Genomic DNA, 17,689 nt, shown 5'->3' with positions numbered 1-17,689 from the left:
TTGTAGCAGTATCAGAATGAGGTATATAAAAAAAAAAAAAAAAAAGGATGAGAAATACATAAATTAGATGAAAATGTGGGATCACATGACTTATTGGTCAATCAAACAAACCATGTCCCAGAAACATCACTTAAATCATTACTACAAACAAAGTAATAACTCTTGGAAGAATAGTGTTTCATTGCCAAAGAGCACGAAAGCTGTTCTGGTGGCACATGAAGGCTCCACACATTACTACGAGATTTTATGTTGATTTTTCCATTTATTTGTTATATGCCTGTAGCTGTTCAGCTGCAAAATGCTTCACATTTGTTCATCAGGTAGGTGCTAACATTGCAGTTTGGTGCTTGGTGAACTTTTAGAGCCTTTTCCTGAACACAGCTGCCTTCTTCTGTCACACTGACAGAGCGATAGCTCGGATCCCTGCTGCAGATTTGGGTGATGATTCTCTTTGAGTTCATCGTTAACCCTTTTCACATATGAGTGAATTAGACAATACCTACTGATTTTTTTTTAACACAAGCTGGCTAACAGATCACTCTTTCGTTGCACTTGTGCTATGTGTTTGAGCTATGTTAAATTTTTCATTCAATCGGTTCAGTTTTATTAAACAACTTTCTTTTCTTTCTTTCCCTTCCTCTCTTTTTTTTTTTACAGAAATGTAAAAACAAATGCTTAGCTCTATGACTTTAGCGCAGTGGTATTATGCAAGGGGAGCTAAAGACAGCACAGCACTACATATTTGCTGGTGTACATTTTATGCTTGATTTCTACCATTGCCCAGCTGGTTTTTTAGGTGTGGCTTTAGGCTGTAGTGAGACACTTCACAAAGAACACAGCACTGAGTAAGATATGCAATCTAACAAAGGTGGGTTTGAGGCTCAGGACATTTCTCTGCAAGAAGTGAAAATATCTAATGATGGGGCACCATAAGATTCATGAAACAATCCAAGAGATATATTGTGTTTCATAAGATCTCCCAGCAGGGAGATGGGGGTGGGGGGGCTATCCTAGCTGCCATTGGCCAAGAGGCAGGGTACACCCTAGACAGGTCGCCAATCTGTTGCAGGGCCTACAAAGAGACAGACAACCATCCGCACTTACATTCACACCTATGTGCAATTTAGGATCATCAGTTAACCTAACCCCATTAACAAGAACATGCCAACTCTACACAGAAAGAGCAAGGACCTCCTTGCTGTGAGGCAACAGTGCTAACCACAGCACCGTCTCAATCAAATGTCTTCAGGAACAATTCTTGGAAAGAGATAAGAATAAAATGTTTCCAAGGTATGTCACACATTATGTAACTGTTAAATAAAAAAATAAATAAATAAAAGACTCGTGCCATGTTAAGGGTTAATTTCTTGGATTTCTTACCATCAGTTGTGTTGTGAGGAGTAGAGTTGGTATGCAGTTAATAGCCCTATTTGAGTAATTTTCTTATCCATATTATGTTACCAATGCACAGACAAATGTTACAAATGCATAGATAATTGTTACCAGTGTATACACAAATGTTACCAGTGAACATGACTATGTTGCGCCTTCAAAATAAAAGCATGCAAAATATTATATATATATATATCTCTATCTAGATAGAGATATAGATAGAAAAGCTGCTCAAATAAAGACCATACCAAATAACATTACAAGTTTATTTCTGTACAAATAAACCACATTTTGTATAAACTGTACAATTATTTAAACATGCTCAGACTAAAGAAATCAAACCACTGAACAAATATAAAAGAAATCAGAAAACCAGGAAATTCACTGTGCAAATGTACAATTTATAAATTATATTATTCACTATTTCAGTATGCCTACACCATGTTTGTTTTCTACACTTACTGGTTTACAGAAAGAGGTATAACTTATGGATCACAGATGGACATACTGTTAGGAACGTCTTTTTGCGTCCCTTGATGCAGACACAGTGGTGGTCCACATCAAAAAGCAACAGCTCATTGGCAGACTATTTCAAGAAATCATTTTAGCTTCAGACTAATGACTCATTCCAGCTCAGTGAAGCGAGCAAACATGGCTTTGCGGACTGCGTCTTTGTATGTGTCTGAAGGAGAGAGTGTGTAGTTGGTTCCTTTAGTGCCGAGTCCAGCTCCCTTCGTTCTCAACTGTGCCTGAGGAGGAAATACAGAGTTGAGTACTTTGTAGAGCTGTTACTGATTAACTATGACACCATAATTGTTGCAAATACCTCAATTGGTGCTGTGATGCCCTGCTGGTTGCGGCCAAGACCTTTCCCCTCCTTCCAGCCCATGGCCTGCAGCATCTTGTTCCCAATATTGTCACTGTTAAGGCCATCTTTAGTGGGCTGTTCATAGTTACTGTACATGAAAGAGAAACATTTTTTTTTTAAATGACAAAAATCAAACAAAACTAGAGGAACAACATTTCACACAAATCAGTAAATTAAACAAAGTTGCTTACATAACTGGTGCTGGTTGACTAAATTTTTTCTTTTTAGGTGCCGGGGGTTCAGGGATGCCATATTTTTCTCTTCTCTCAGCTGCTCTGTCTCTATATTTCATCTATAGACCAGAAAAATAAAAACATTGAATTTTAAATTCATCCATATTAAAAAAGGCAGAGACAATGACTCAGAAGTAGGTGAGTAATTCTATACTAAGCTGTACCTCGGTCTCTTTTCTCTCCAACTCTTCCAGCTCTGCTTCACTCATTTTGGATCTCCGGAGAACTTCCAGGTTTTTCTTTGGAGAGACCAATGGAATAATGAGCGTGTTTCTTTTTACTATATTCATTGTTAGGTCTGAAGACAATACATTTAATGTTACCTTGTGGAGGTCAGAGAGTTGCTGATGCCGGATTAGACTCTCTTTATTGGGAAACTGTCTCCTACACAGCAAACAAGCCAACTTTTTCCAGTCTGTCAGCTTATCCTGGCCTCCCTCCCCACCATCAGGTTCGACTCCTCCCTCCTCAGGATCACTGTCTCCACTGTAGGCTGCCACAAGGCCACACTAACCACACCATGGATAAACAAGCATAAGAATTATTTGCATGTGTAAGACCAGAGTATTACTAAGATTAACACTTTTGGATATATTTTAAATCTCCCAATAATCATCATCATACTGCTAGGAATGTAGCCAACCAAAATGAGAGGTGTAGAAAATACTCACCTTTGATGAAGTGACTGAGGTGGTTGGTGCCTCCTCTTCGGGGGCCCTCAGCATCTCTGGGATGAGTCTGTCCAGACTTGCCTGCTGGAAAAGAAAAGTAGATCCACTGAGGACAAAGAAGCATTACACACGCAGTTTTAACATTGAAGGCTAATGAGATACCTTCTTTTCAAACAAAGTGTATCCAGCGTCAGCAGCTGCTGCCTCCTTCCTTTCTTCTTGACTAATAGGCTGAAAGCTACTTTTAAAGTTTTCCTTCTGCTTGTTGAGACTTTTAGCCCACCGTTCCATGTCCTTAGCAATCTGCAGGAAAACAGATTTAAATATATAGCTGAAAATATATGAAGAAATGAAGAAAACTGAACAGAAAATTTGAAAAAGCTGCTTCAGGATTAATATCGGGATTCATACACCTTTTCTACGGTCAAATTCAAGCATTTTTTAAGCACTTTCAAGGTCCATTTTCAAGATTTTCCAGCACATTAACACTGGGATACATATTTATAGAAATACATACACACGTACATACACGCATACTCAAAATTATTTCACATTGGTTAATCACATTAAAAAGATGGTATTATGCAATAAGTCACTTGACAGAAAACAACTACTCATAGTTAATTTGGGAAACTTCATTCTCCAGATTGTGAGCAAATCCGGTTTAACCTGAACCATCCATCAAAGGGACCAATCACATTAGGCTCTGTTGGGAATTTTTAATCACTTTGATATTGGTATTTTATTGCTACAAATTTATATAATTTATTAGTACCTATATTAGTCACACACACTGGATTAATGAACACTGCATGCTTTAGATCAGTAGCATAAAACTGAAGCCTGCTATATTCAGTCCCTTAGATGCTCAGGGCCTCACTTTTAGCTCCTGCTAAAACCACTCATCGATATTTAGAAGCTTCACTTTTATCTAATGCACAACCTTTTGTTAACACTGTATCACCTTTTTAATAAAGTTCAAGTTGCTTAGGACAGTGGGCCCTTGAAATTTGGGTTTGAAGACCCACCTACATTTGTGTTTTATAGTGGGAGTTTTAACAGCTGTCAGTGGGAGTATTTCTGGGGTGGTAGTTTCACGTGGAATTAGTGGAGCCCAAAGGTGATTGGTCTGGTTCAGGTTTTAGGGGACAACACTTTATGTAAATTAGGAGGGGTCACAGGCAAGTGGGCAGTTACCATCTTTAAAGATATAAAATAAGGTGCTTGTTCTTTGTCTCGCACCCTTACTTTTGCTCTTCCCTTTCCTGTCTTCTTCTTCTCTTCCTGTTTCTGCATCTTTCTCTGTCTCTGTTTCTCTCTTCTTCTCCGTCTTTGTGTGTGTGTGTGTGTGTGTGTGTGTGTGTGTGTGTATTCTCGTCTTAGTTCTGTTACTATCTATGTTTTGGTTTTTGTCTGCGTTTTGTGTAACCAGTATGTCTAATAAACAGCCTGCACTGGAACCTGCTCATCCCAGTGATTCTTTGAAAACTTTGGTTTTAATCAAATTTTATACAGGAATTGAAACACAGGGAGCCCTAAAATTACGACCCAACATCTCCACGCTGCGCCTAAACGGTCAAAAGTCAGTTTCTTCACGTGCATAAAATTCAGCTCTGCACAGGTAAAGCTTCCTTACGAGAGCGTGAACCTGAGGCAACATAGGTGTTTGGCTTGCCATAGGGGCAAAAGGTCATTAACAGACTGACAGGTCACATGCAGGCCAGGTGAAGAAATTTTCATTTTAGACTTTCACTTTTTCTCCATCTCATAAGCAAACTATTCAGACAGTTTTCTTCTTTTTCCATTAAAGAAAAAATAAAATTTACAATTTCAAGCCGTTTCAAGCACTACATCCAAAATTCAAACACTTTTCAAACCTTGAAAACACAATATTAAAATCTAAGCATTTTCAATGATTTCCAGCACCCATACAAACCCTGTAACATACACATGGTAATGCAGGATTTATAAACACACCTGCTGAGCTGTCTTGCTTTTGGGCTTCTCCTTTTTCTCCTTGCCCTCTTTCGGTTCTTTAGTGCCTGTCGCTGCAGAACCACTTGTTTTACTATCATTTGGTCCAGTGTTTGTTGGGTTGGCTGGTACGTATGTCTGCTTCTCACTGTCCCAGTAAAGAAACTGCTGAGTCTGAGAATTGTAGTAATACTGAAAAGGAGAAACACCAATTTACATTAAAAAAATAAAGATCAACTCACAGACCAGACACAAAAACACACAACTCACACGAGGTGGATATGTGCTACTTACATGTGTATTTGGGTCATAGTAGAGGCCAGTCTGAGGATCATAATAATAGCCAGAAGATTCATCATATTGATAGGTGGATGTATCAGGAACAGCTGTCAATTATAGAACACAACAGCATTAACAATGGCAGTAAAAATGTTTCTCTGCAAATGAGAAAAAGACATAAATAAAAGAGTATTTTAGTTTTTGATTCCTTATTTCTACCAAGCTTGTTTACTGATGCAAGTTAACAGGCAGACATCTCTTGTATGATGGGTTTTAAAGAAATAATACAATATCAGGTCACCTTATGCCCTACATATTTGTTTAGGCACATCAAAGGAAAAAAAAAAAGAAACTTCCCTTTTAAACTAGAGACTGCAGACTGTAGTTCTAGCCAAGCTCTATCCATAGAAACACTTCAACACACATGACAGTGACCTTGGGAGATGTTTCTATGCATGTCACAGTTCAGCTGTGCCAGTTTTAAGGGATCTTATGTGCTCATACCAACACCGGTGTCCGCCGTCTGTCCAGAGGCAGTTAATGTCCCCGCAGCAGTGACAGTAGCAGCTGCTACAGTAGCAGCCGGCACAGATGCAGCTTCAATTCCTGAAAGGTGTCCAGTCTGGGGTTTTGCCTCCAACTGCTGGGCAAGTGGCAATGCCTACAATCAATAAACAGATTATTTAGAGATTGTTACATTAGTAATTTATATTATAAATTTATATTATAAAATAACGTTATTACAGTATTAACAGATGTGTACACTACCTGCACAGCAGGCTGTGCGATTATATGGGGTTGGTAGACTTGCGCATTCTGTGATATCACAACTCCAACTGCAGTTGGAACAATCTTTACACCTGGGGCAGCTACAAGTTCAAAAGCAAACCATTTAAAAAAAATCCCTCAAGATCACTGTGAAAACAAAGTCCAATTATTACATTGTTCAGAAAGCAGAGGAAATATATTTGAGCATCTTTCTAAAAAGAGGCAACTTCATTATTGCTGTGTTTTTTGTGCTACTTTAAAGATGCACATACACTTATAAAGTGAACAAAGGGTCAGAGCGCTGTGCACGCCTCCAAAATCTTAACATGATGTTAATGTCAAAATGTCTATTAGGACACAGATTTAAAAAGAAATGGAAAAACCCTCAAACATATCAGCAAGTGAACCCCAAAAAACTATAACTTCAGTGTGAACCAATGTCACAATATCTTCTAGTCTTGTCTGCTGGTAGCAATGCTGAGAAGCAAATACATTTTAAAATACTAAAAATTATACAGTTAACAGTTACTGAGCAAAGACTTAATTATTTCAAAAGTGATTCACCTCCTAGAATTCCATTTCCCTGAGAGGTGCTGACTGCTGCTCCTTGCTGGTAGTATGCCTGGTAGTCCTGTTGACAAAATTGATTGGTCTTTTATAATGTGTAGCTTTATAATGTCATTACACAACCACGTTTTCTCTGAATTGCTGTTGTCAGTAACACAATGGTCAGGAAGCTGCTGTGGTCTCACATAGCTGACATAAGGTGATGATACAGAGCTGTTTTATCGAAGTACACTATTCAAAAGAAATCAGAAATGATCTTCTAGCGCTTGTTAATATTTGCATAATTTTCTTCTTACTAACCTGGGACATGGGAGTATAGCCTTCCTGCAGGTAGCTGTACTCTGACATTCCCTCTGAGCTCTGCTGTGGCTGAAAAGGAAACACTGACTATGAGCCTGTGATGCCAACACTGAGGGTGATAACTAAGAGGATGCAGATATAAAATAGACCTACCTGACTTGAGGACCACTGGGCTGCAGCAATAGCTGTGCTGGCCACAGAGAAGGCACTGACTCGATTTCCATCAGGTAATAAAAGGTCCCTAATAAAGAAAAGGGCAAAAAATGATTTCCACCTTAGCGAGGCTCTCTTTTCACTGTGAATGAACATGGGCAACAGTCACAGATGGAGCTAAAACACACATTCTAGCTGCCTTTTGACCACAGGAACTTGTGGTGGCACATAGGTTTACAAAAACTAGGCCTCTAATCATCACTTTCAAGCCGTCTAGTAAAGAACCACAAGGCTTGCAATGTGGTCAAATCTTTTTACGACAGTTCTGAGTGCACCAACACAACTCAAGTGAATGCAAACTTGAATCTGTAAGACCAAAATGATGTCAACGATTAAGGAAGCAGGGATTGTGCTTTGTTGCAATTTTCCGTGTTGACTTTTATGGCTCACGTTTCTTTGTCAGAAAAAGTCCAACTGGAGAAGTTCCTGCAGTCAAAAAAAAAAGAAAAGAAACGAGGACTACTTACTTTCTAGCACTCTTGGCATAATCCACCCCAATTGTTTTTCCATCTAGTTTTAAAGGCGGCTGCAGTCCTTGTAGGATGGTTAGAAGCTGAGATGCTTCCTGTTAAAACGATCAATAAATATTAAGTGATATACAGACATTTTTTCAAAGAGAAATTTTTCATATGTATATATTAAAAGAATTACCAAAGGTGAGGACAGCTGCACAAAGGCAAAGCCTCTGTTCTGGCCTGTTTGCTTGTCCTTAATGAGACGAATGTTGTTGGATGATAAATTGGCATATGGTGAAAGGGCAGTCATGATGGCTTCCACAGTGGTCAGAGGAGCAATATTTCTAAGGATGATTGCTGTAAGGAATTAAAAAACAAAATAATATTTAGGAACAATCTACTATGAATCGAGTTATTTTTGTTCCAAACTAAGCATGACATTGCTTCGGTACTGGATAAGCTCTTACTATCGCCATAGAAATCTCCGCTGGGTTGAGTTTCAGAAACTCCAGCGTTATTGCTCGCTTCACTTTCTGTTGAGAGAAAGACAGAAGTAAAAAGTGCATTAATACAACCACCAGAAGTGTGTGATTGCAGCAAAAAAGAAAGAAAAAAAAAGAGGTGTAAAGTGGTATGGAAAAGCTCTCCTTAAAGAAAGTGTTTACACTATGATTCTATTTCATGAACTACACTGTGTATTGTGTGTTTCACTATTTGTTTTATATTATTCAGGCCAATTAATATTTATACACTTATTAGAGTGACAATCCACATCATCCTAGGTCTCAACAACTACAAAAACACAAACTTGGTGTTGCATCCCAGCCCTGTGGACTCAGGCTGCCCAGATGTCTGCAGTCAGTGGCCTCTTGTTGATTTAACTACTTACCAGCTTTGGCTGCTCCACACCTGAAGCACTTCAGCCTCCTCCGGAAATTGTACAGGCCACACTGCAAGTAACCGTTCACATCATTTTGATTATACACCTACTAAAGCCCTGAACAGTGCTGCCTCAGAGAACAGGCAACTATATTGGTACAGCATACCATACTTACCCAAGACACAACCTAACCTTTACCACTTATCCAAATGTAGGTGTACAACAAAATAAGATGACAGGACTGCAAAAGTTTTAGCTCACAGGCCTATCACATGTGTGTGCAGTGTTCTTTAGAAGAAATGTTGGACAATGAGACCATAAAACCGAGACATCAACTTACAGTGCTGCAGAGCCAGTCTTCATACTTGTTTCTGGGGTGACTGTAGTGCATGTCTACGGTTTTCCCTTGGATCGTCAGACGTTTCTGTAAGAGGAGAACAAAATCATTCAAGTGTTCATGGTGAGCATTCAACTCATCAAAAGAGCAAGCACTTTTGGAAGGGAGAGGGGACGGGGGAGAGGGACCCCCAACAGATAGCCTTTGAGTTACAGACAGGCACATGATGTGTATGTCAGCATGATGTAAAGAGGGTTCTTTTGGTGTTTGGGACCCGCGTGCCCAGGCTGAGCTGGAGCAGAGTGTACAATGTGACCCTAACAGACTTTTCTGACTGCTTTAAAAAGAAAAAAAAAATGCATGGGCTTCCCAAGAAATGTTAAAGAAGGAAATTTTGTTAAAAAGATTTTAAAAAAATCAAAAATACAAAAATAGCAATTCCCATACATTGGGGGGGGAGGTAAGGTTAGAAAAAAAAGAAAAAGAAAAAAAAGACTAGTCTGAGTTTACACTGAAATCTGAAAAGAACTAACATACCCATAATCTGCAAAGCAAAAATAGTGTGTTCATATTTTTAAATGCAGATTCCTTAAGGAGATGACTTAACAAAACCAGTCAAATCTGCAGCTTGAAGCCTATTTGCCAATAGAATTAACTAAAGATAATCTGTTAATACATGAAATTCTAAATCAATATAATCATCTCTATATTTGCTCTGTTGCATTCAATCCATAAGTTTTTCTATACAGTTTCCACACTACGTATTCAATACATTCTGGTTGCCTTTTGGGTTATTTTTCCAGATCCCCAAGATTAAAACTAGACTTGGCGATTGTGAAGCAACCTGATTGGTCTCCATCCATCGGGTAGCATCTTGCAAGTGATAAAAGTCCACGAAGGCGAAACCACGGCTTATACCTAGAGACAGCATTCAAATATAGACGGGAGGCGTGTTAGTTAAGAGTCCAAGGGCATATTATTCAAACTCTTCCACAAACTGCTTCCCGACCCAGGGCCAGATTGGTACACAATAGGCCACTCCTTAGGAGTTTTACCATAGCAAGTAATCCTGCAGAATACCACTGTTTGAACCACACAACAACAAAATGGGTCTGCCAGCTGACTTACTCATAGCAATCAATGCTGCTCTTACTTACCTTAAAAGAGTTCCACAATGTACAAGATAAGCCTTGAATCAATATTCTGACATCCTTTTCAAGTACTCTGACACAGTTATCTCCTAACTTCTATGGGAAAATGGGTCTGAATGGAAGCAGATTGGCTCTATGGTCAAAGACTTGGGGAAGGTCAGGGTCCGTCACATGACTTGTTCTCACCTGTTCTCTTTTTCATCAGTCTGACATCCACTGGCTGCGGTCCCTCAAGTTGGTCTATGGCAAAACGAATCTAAACAGCGACATACAAAGGTGTACTTTAATGTCATGATTTAAAAGTTAACACCTTTAATCAGGTACTCTTCTATAATACAACCAAGCAAAAGCACAAAAGGCTGCGCATGAGCAGGATTAATGAATACTTACATCATCCTCAGTAACATGGGGAGATAGACCCCCGAGCATGATGGTCTTGCTCTTCTTCTCGTCCCCTGGCTCCCTTCGGTAGTCCTGCTCTTGGTAGTCACCATCTGAGTGATAGCCATCTTCTGATCTATCACTGTTCCGTCGCTTCCTCTCTCTTTGCTTTAAAAGAAAATAATCAACAACGTGTCAGCACACAAGGTATTTTTTTTATAAAATAAACTATTGCAAAAGAGTTCGATGTCTATGGATATTAAGATAAGTACCTCTGGGCTATCTCGCGATCCTCGACGATCTCCTTCATAACGATCACCACGTCTCTCTTCACCCCAGCGACGCATGTTGTGATCACCACGATCTTGGTCTCGCTCACGTCTGTCACGCCACTCAGATTCATCCGGGACTGGTCGGAACCATATCTACCGCTACGCTCTGTTCGACTAATCCTAGAAGGCCAGTGAAGAGAAAAGTAAACTGCAGCACAACCGATATCCCTTTAAAACATAATTCAAATAAAACTGATTTAGAAAAAAAAAAAAAAAAGCACACCAGAAAGGCTTTAACATGTATAAAATTTCAAACCGTTTCTTTCCATTTTAGTTTTATTAGTGGTAATGTAGGGTTTAGCTATGAGCATACTAAGCGTGTATGGTTTGTATTCTGCATAGCGTCTATCAGTGCAATTATTTATTTTTTTATATAACTTAATCTAAAATGCCCATCCTGTTCATCAGGTCAAGTTCATAACATCTGATGCCGATCATAGTTTATACTCATTAAGAGAGAATATGATTGCCAGAAAAACTGTTACCTGTAGTATGATTAACAACGAATCACTACAATTACTTTTTGGTTTAAGAGGGAATTCCTTGTCGGGTTTTACACCTTTAGGGGCGTTGCTAGAAACGACCCGGTTGCTGTTTTAGTTTCACCACGACTTTTCAATACACTTTGGCTTATCAATTTCCCGAAGTCGAAATATCGGAGCTTAAATTAACACAATGCTGCCATTATAAGCCACACCTACCATGGCGCTACTCACCTGTTGTCAGCCCCCATTTTTCTCACAGCGTCCGCACTCACACGCCTCTAGAAAGCAGAAAAATGAGCTATAAAATACATGTTGTGGTTTTACTTGTTTACAAACACACTACAATTCCTCTAAAAGTCGAATATTCTCAAAATGCTTGTTGTTTACCATAACATGCACCCACACTTATTTAACGTCGCTTACGCCAAAATCAACGGTACTAAGAGACCGCGGGAAGCTTTAGTTTGCACTCCAATGCGAAGGAACTCACCAGTGTAACTTTGTTGATAATGTTTTCCCCCGCACTATTACTTTTCAAAACGATAACTGAAAAAATTGTGACCACGAAAATTCATCTCACGTTCAAGGACTTATGCGCGATGGCACCTTCTTTATCCCAAGATGCATCAGTGTTACCCGGATGCATCACGGTCAGTGTAAAAGTCCACCCCGAGCTTGTCTTACAGGCAGCGAGCGGTCCCAGCCTGTTTATTTCCTCGTCGGTCCGTAAGTATTTGTTGTCACTGTTATGTTTGTCATAACAACAACAACAACAAAAAAGTGTTTGGTGGTTAATGGACAGATGAACCTTTACAGACAGAGGACTGCTGCCACATAGTATGAAGGTCCTGGGTTTGAATCCAGCCTGGAGCCTTACTCTGTGGAGTTTGAGGCACAGTAAATATGTCTCTTTATGCTCCAAATGCTTCCTTACTGAAAACCGTATCCATCCACACACATTCATGCAAATGTCTCTTTCTATGCCTAAGGACTTTAAACCTAACAGTCACAGACCCAAGGACACTTAAACATGTAGACTAGAGCAGTCGGGGTTGGAACCACCGACATTCTGATTAGTAGATGGCCCGCTCCACCTCCTACCCATTGGTGATTGGTGAATCTATATTGACTACGCATTAATGATTGTCTGTCTCTATGTGTTTGCCTTGCAACACAGTATGTACCCCACCTCTCAAGTCACGAAAACTGGGATAGACTCCAGCACCCGAATGACCCTGAACTGGAAAAGAAAAAAGAAAATAGATGGAAGGATAAATCCGGGAGGAATATGCTGTAGCGTATGAAGCGCTGCCTGACAGGCAACACTCTGGGCAAAAATATCACACAGGCCACATTCCGCCATTTCATTGGCTGTGTTCGGTACCTTTTCGTAATAGCGGTATACGGCAGTGTGCTGAAATCTGTTAGTTTCTACTGGAGAAAAAAATACTGCCGTACCTCACCTTTTATTTGTACCACATTGCTGCTTGTGCAGTTACATGTTCCATCACTGTGTAATTAAATAAATATGCAAACAACTCTTTATGCAGTATGATTTATTAGTCATAAAACATTTGTTCAACATTAACGCCATCTGCAATGGATTCTACTAAGTGTACCAAAACCTGCATACAACAGCACTCTGACCTATTTAATAAGCTGTATACAGCACTGGTTTGCTTACACGTTGTGCGCCTGTCGGTCTGATTACTCTGAATAGTTATAACTGGACTCACTGTCAACATAGCAACATAATTGGTGACTAAAGTTGAGTAAGTTCAGCTACAATGTGATTTAAGGTAATTTATTACAGTATTTAAATTCTGAAACATCACCAAATACTGTACAACGAGGCCCTTAATCAGTGTAACTATGCAATAATTGTTCAACTTGGCACAGACAAATGTTTCTCTTTTGATACATCTTTCATTTGGACACAACACAGATGGTCAAACTGCAGTGATACAAAATGTATAATTCACAACTGAGCTCCAGCTTATTTTTGAAACCAATACTTATGGAGCTTAGTTTTGTAATATATATTAATGATGCTCGAGGCAATGGCAGCCAAGTCAGACACACGTCTTCTGTACAAATGCATCATGAGATAAAACAATACAAAGCCCAGCCATAAGATATATATTAAAAGAAGAAGAAGAACAAAAAGAAGAAACGGTCCACATGGTCCCAAAATAGGAGGGTGGAGTCCATCACACTTAGTCCAAAAATTGAGGGTGAGGGATGGGCAGGTAGGTTGGAGATGTTATGAATTTCCATGGTCAGTTCTAGGTCAGGGTTTCTCCTTTTGTCACCTGTAATAAGACACGTTTATGTCATGGTTATTTCACAAAAAGGCGCACTCAAATAAGTGGGGGGAAAAAAGGCAGTTTGCATGTGGTACACTTACCCTTGCCTCAATATATTCAATCCTCCTCTCCAGCGCTGTCAGCTTCTCGTTCAGGGTGGCCAAACGGGATCGACACGACATATCTGATGGGGATAAACAGCATTTAACGGTTACCATCATCAAGCATGGCATTTCCATCGACTTATCAATGGTGTTTAACACACCTCCTCAACAAAAATAAACACCGTCGCTTTTTGTTAAAATAAAAAAAAGGTTTAAAGATCACAGCCGGGCCGGCGAGACTAGCATTAGCGATTCCGGTATCCTGCTAATGCTTCCCTGTTATCTTCCCAATATGGTGTACTTGTAATTTGATTAAAATAACTGACTCTCAATAGACAGATGGTTGGAGCAAAATGTAAGCCGATCCGTCTTCCAAATGTCACAATCCTCCAACAAAACAACAAGCTGACAGCTAACAATCGAGCTAACTGCTAGCTGGGAGTGGCCATTGAAAACATCAACATTAAGGCTAACAGCTGGCTTAACTAGCTAAGTCGAGCTAGTTATCCAAACGAAACTGCCCTGTTAGTTTGTTAAAAGCTTACCAAACGAGTTAAGAAAGTCGGCGATCTTCTTGATGCTGCTCGTAATTACTTCTATGTACTCTCGATTCGCCCAGTCTTGGTGAATCTCTCTTTGCACTGGATCTTCCTGGCCAGCCATGTTGGACGACTTGCAGCTCGGCGTATCCCCCTGCTTTCATCCAGGAAGTACCGGAAAGTATCGCGTGGAAGCGAAAATAATATACAATGTTCTATTTGCTCATGATTTTTTTTTATTCACCTGAATTTCCTATATTTTTGACATACATTTCTGGAGGATGTTTGTGTGTGTTTAATACAAATGAGCACAACACAAATCTTCTTTCTGCTCCTCCCTTTAGGGGTCGCCACAGCGGATCATTTGCCTCCATCTCACCCTGTCCCCACTATACTTCTCTGTATGTCTCTGTGGTCTTCCTCTTTTCCTCTTGCCTGGCAGCTCCATATTCATCATCGTTTATCCAGTATGTCTACTATCCCTCATCTGCACATGTCAAAATCATCTCAGCAGGTCTTGCTGAGATCTGGCATTCTTGTAAACCTTCCCTTTCACTATTGCTGCCATCCTTCTGTCACAAATCATCCCTGACACTGATCTCCACCCACTCCACCCTGTCTGCACTATCTTTTGGACTGTTTATTGAGCCCCCAGGTATTTAAACTCATCTACCTTCACTACCTCTACTCCTGGCATCTTCAGTGTTACTGTCTCCTTCTCATTCACACACATATTCTGTGTTGGTTCTACTGACTTTCATTCCCTTTCTCTCCAGTGGATACCTCTACCTCTCCAGGCTCTCTTCCACCTGCTCCCTACTCTCACTACAGATCACAATGCCATCTGTGAATGTCATAATCCACAGAGACTCCTGCCTGAACTCATTTGCCAACCTGTCCATCACCACTGCAAACAAGAAATGAGCACAACACAAGTATGATAACATTTATTTGTCCTTTTAAGGTCAGACAAGTTAAGATATTTGTGATGAATTGAAGGCATACACATTGGTAGTCAAACTTTTTCATTTTCATCAGATACTCCCCTCACAAAAATGTTTAGAGGAGTGTCTTCATTGAGTTAAAAGGCTGAACAACCCAGTAGTGCATGGCATTTAAAATACCACAAACAAGCGCAGGACTGCTATCATATATTTTAAATCTGAGGCCTGAGAGCATGATAAATCACCCCTTACATCCAGTACCAGTACCATACAGTACCAAACTTTTGATTGGTACTGTATGCGTGTGCTGATTAATCTTTTTGGCCAAGGTGGTCATAACTGTTATGCCTTAAGTGGCCCATAACATTGCATAGCACACTTTACTTGAGCCTCATAAGCAGCTTTTTAATATCTGCCTCAATGTCACTTGTCAGGAAATTTCTGCTATAGCGCTTGTAGGGTTCCCCATCAGGACCAACCAAGAACTTCTCAAAGTTCCAGGATATGTCATTCCTACACACTGGACTCCAAATGATGTACTTTGGATCATTCATGAGAGCCATAGCATTATCACAGGGGAATGGAAGTTTTTCCTTCAGATAGACAAACAAGGGGTGGGCATCCTTTCCATTCACATCCACCTTCTCGAGGAGCTGAAACTTTGGTTCAAAGCCATTCCCTGGACGGACATACTTCAGAGATCTTAGGATTTCATCATTTCTGCAGTTCTCCTGTTGTACCAAAACATAAAAACTGTTAAATGTAATGTAGACATTAAAGTGGGTTTTCAATTAAACAAGCTAAACAAGAGTATATGATTACTGAAGTGCAGTGAACAGGCTGTACTGTACTGGGTGTATTTGTACTTGGGATTTATTGACATTTCTGTGTTTTTCCATTTCACAATGTTTTAGTGGTAAATATTTGTACCTGTGACAGATATGGTTATTTGACAGATTCATATTTAACATATAACATCTTTAAAAGTATCCAATATTAGGCATTAATGTCCTTTTTAAAATAAAATATCAATACTATTAACAACAGTGTTATACCAGGAGTTTGTAAACATGTGTCAATGCCAGCTAAAATGCTAATTTGTCGCAGATAATTTTCTAATATTTGAGTAACAATCACAACCTTTTAATACTTTTAATACGACCATTAAAATATGCAACATTTTTGTGCATTTGGACATTTATGGCTTACTACATTTTAACTAAGGCATACCAAAATTTAAAACTCTTTCAGTTCAGACTGAAAACTTGTGTTACTAAAACATACGCTGACAGGATAGGCCCTTTTTCTTACAAGTAAAGGTTAAGAAAGGCAGGCCTATTTGAGCCGTTGCGGAGTTTCTGTCACATCATATTCTGAAGAAACAAGAAAAAAACAAACACGGTTTACCTGATGTCCAAACTGATTGCAGGGCACACCCAAAATAACGAGACCTTTGGCGGAGTAGCGAGAATGAAGCTCGTTCATTTGCGTGTAGTCCCTGGTTGTTGTTCCTCAGAGAGACGCCACATTTTCAATGAGTACAACTTTGCCTGTAAGTGCGGAGAAACGGAGGGTTTCTCCAGACAGCAGCTTAGCTGTCACGTCGTAAAATCTTTTCAAATGACCAGCCATTCTTTAAAAAACTCCGATTATTTGGACTACTTAAGCCGTGGACTCGGACAAAAAAGCTTTTCCTTGTTACGTTCCAAATTTGCTTCAAGTCCAGCCTTCGCTTTTATTCTTAGGGCGGGACATGTGACCTATCTAACACACCCCTCAGTGCAAACTATTGGTACTTATTATTATATATTATTAAATTTGAAAACATTTAATTCTCACCTGCTATCAGGATAGAATCTGCATTTTTGTATCAAATTATTATTATTATTAATGGATAGCGACCTTTAAAGTGGCGCAAAAACTGAACAAATGTGATAAACCTCTATGGTAATTATGTAGGCTTATTATTGTTTCTGGTTACTTTGGTAAGTAAAAATAAATAAAAAAGCATAATAATAATACGTTTTTATTAAGCCAATATTCATTAAAAGACCACTAATTTTGACATTAGACACGTACACAAACCTGCTGCTGAAACTGCACTACATCTGAGTTATGAACACGTATTTACAGATTCATTTGTAACAACAGTCACCCCTTTTGTGTGCATGAATGGTACTTCCCAGGAAGCTACGTTGAATTTAGCACTTTATTGCTGTCACTTAGTGAAACTAATGACTTGAGAACTAATGACTGGAGAAGTGCCAGTGGAAATCCCTCAAATCCTTTAAAACGTTTAACCATATTAAACGTGCTGGCTTTTAATAATACTGTAACCCTAACTGTGTTTAGAAACTGCTCCCCCTGTGGTAGGGCATCATGTCAGGCTGGATGAATGTGTGTGGTCAGGATCCTGTTATCTGCTATCCGTTACATCCTGTACTCGGGAACCTGCTCAAAAGTTATTGTGGTAATTGGCCGTCCTGCCTACAGATTCATAAGAGGAACTT

The 17,689-nt window shown here is 39.5% G+C and overlaps 2 protein-coding genes and 1 pseudogene across 4 annotated transcripts; all 3 read right to left on the bottom strand.

Annotated features, from left to right (window-relative positions):
- Positions 1–1,644: 1,644 nt before the first annotated feature.
- rbm5 (RNA binding motif protein 5) lies at positions 1,645–10,917 on the bottom strand. 3 transcript variants are annotated; one of them, XM_030728645.1, is made up of 23 exons: positions 10,742–10,917; positions 10,479–10,637; positions 10,275–10,344; positions 9,782–9,855; positions 8,941–9,024; positions 8,610–8,670; positions 8,188–8,253; positions 7,917–8,077; positions 7,733–7,830; positions 7,206–7,293; positions 7,053–7,121; positions 6,750–6,816; positions 6,186–6,286; positions 5,922–6,078; positions 5,433–5,524; positions 5,142–5,330; positions 3,327–3,467; positions 3,165–3,248; positions 2,817–3,002; positions 2,658–2,732; positions 2,452–2,552; positions 2,219–2,348; positions 1,645–2,141 (listed from the first exon to the last, which is right to left on the bottom strand). In XM_030728645.1, the coding sequence occupies exons 1-23, from the start codon at positions 10,814–10,816 to the stop codon at positions 2,016–2,018; spliced, it is 2,454 nt and encodes an 817-aa protein (XP_030584505.1). In that variant the 5' UTR covers positions 10,817–10,917; the 3' UTR covers positions 1,645–2,015. The 3 variants fall into 3 exon arrangements, with proteins under 3 accessions (XP_030584505.1, XP_030584507.1, XP_030584508.1); XM_030728647.1 differs by having other exon boundaries at positions 3,165–3,245; XM_030728648.1 differs by lacking the exons at positions 9,782–9,855; positions 10,742–10,917 and having other exon boundaries at positions 10,479–10,548.
- A 1,923-nt stretch (positions 10,918–12,840) lies between these two features.
- On the bottom strand, positions 12,841–14,429 carry brk1 (BRICK1 subunit of SCAR/WAVE actin nucleating complex). Its single transcript, XM_030729337.1, has 3 exons — positions 14,242–14,429; positions 13,694–13,776; positions 12,841–13,598 (listed from the first exon to the last, which is right to left on the bottom strand). Exons 1-3 carry the CDS (start codon positions 14,357–14,359, stop codon positions 13,572–13,574), a joined length of 228 nt encoding a protein of 75 aa, XP_030585197.1. The 5' UTR covers positions 14,360–14,429; the 3' UTR covers positions 12,841–13,571.
- Positions 14,430–15,167: 738 nt separating this feature from the next.
- Positions 15,168–16,924, bottom strand: LOC115780073 (glutathione peroxidase 2-like; annotated as a pseudogene).
- Positions 16,925–17,689: the final 765 nt, after the last annotated feature.

This window comes from Archocentrus centrarchus, chromosome 5, assembly GCF_007364275.1.
Source record: "Archocentrus centrarchus isolate MPI-CPG fArcCen1 chromosome 5, fArcCen1, whole genome shotgun sequence".
NCBI lineage: Eukaryota > Metazoa > Chordata > Actinopteri > Cichliformes > Cichlidae > Archocentrus > Archocentrus centrarchus.
This window is presented reverse-complemented; position numbering and strand designations above follow the sequence as displayed.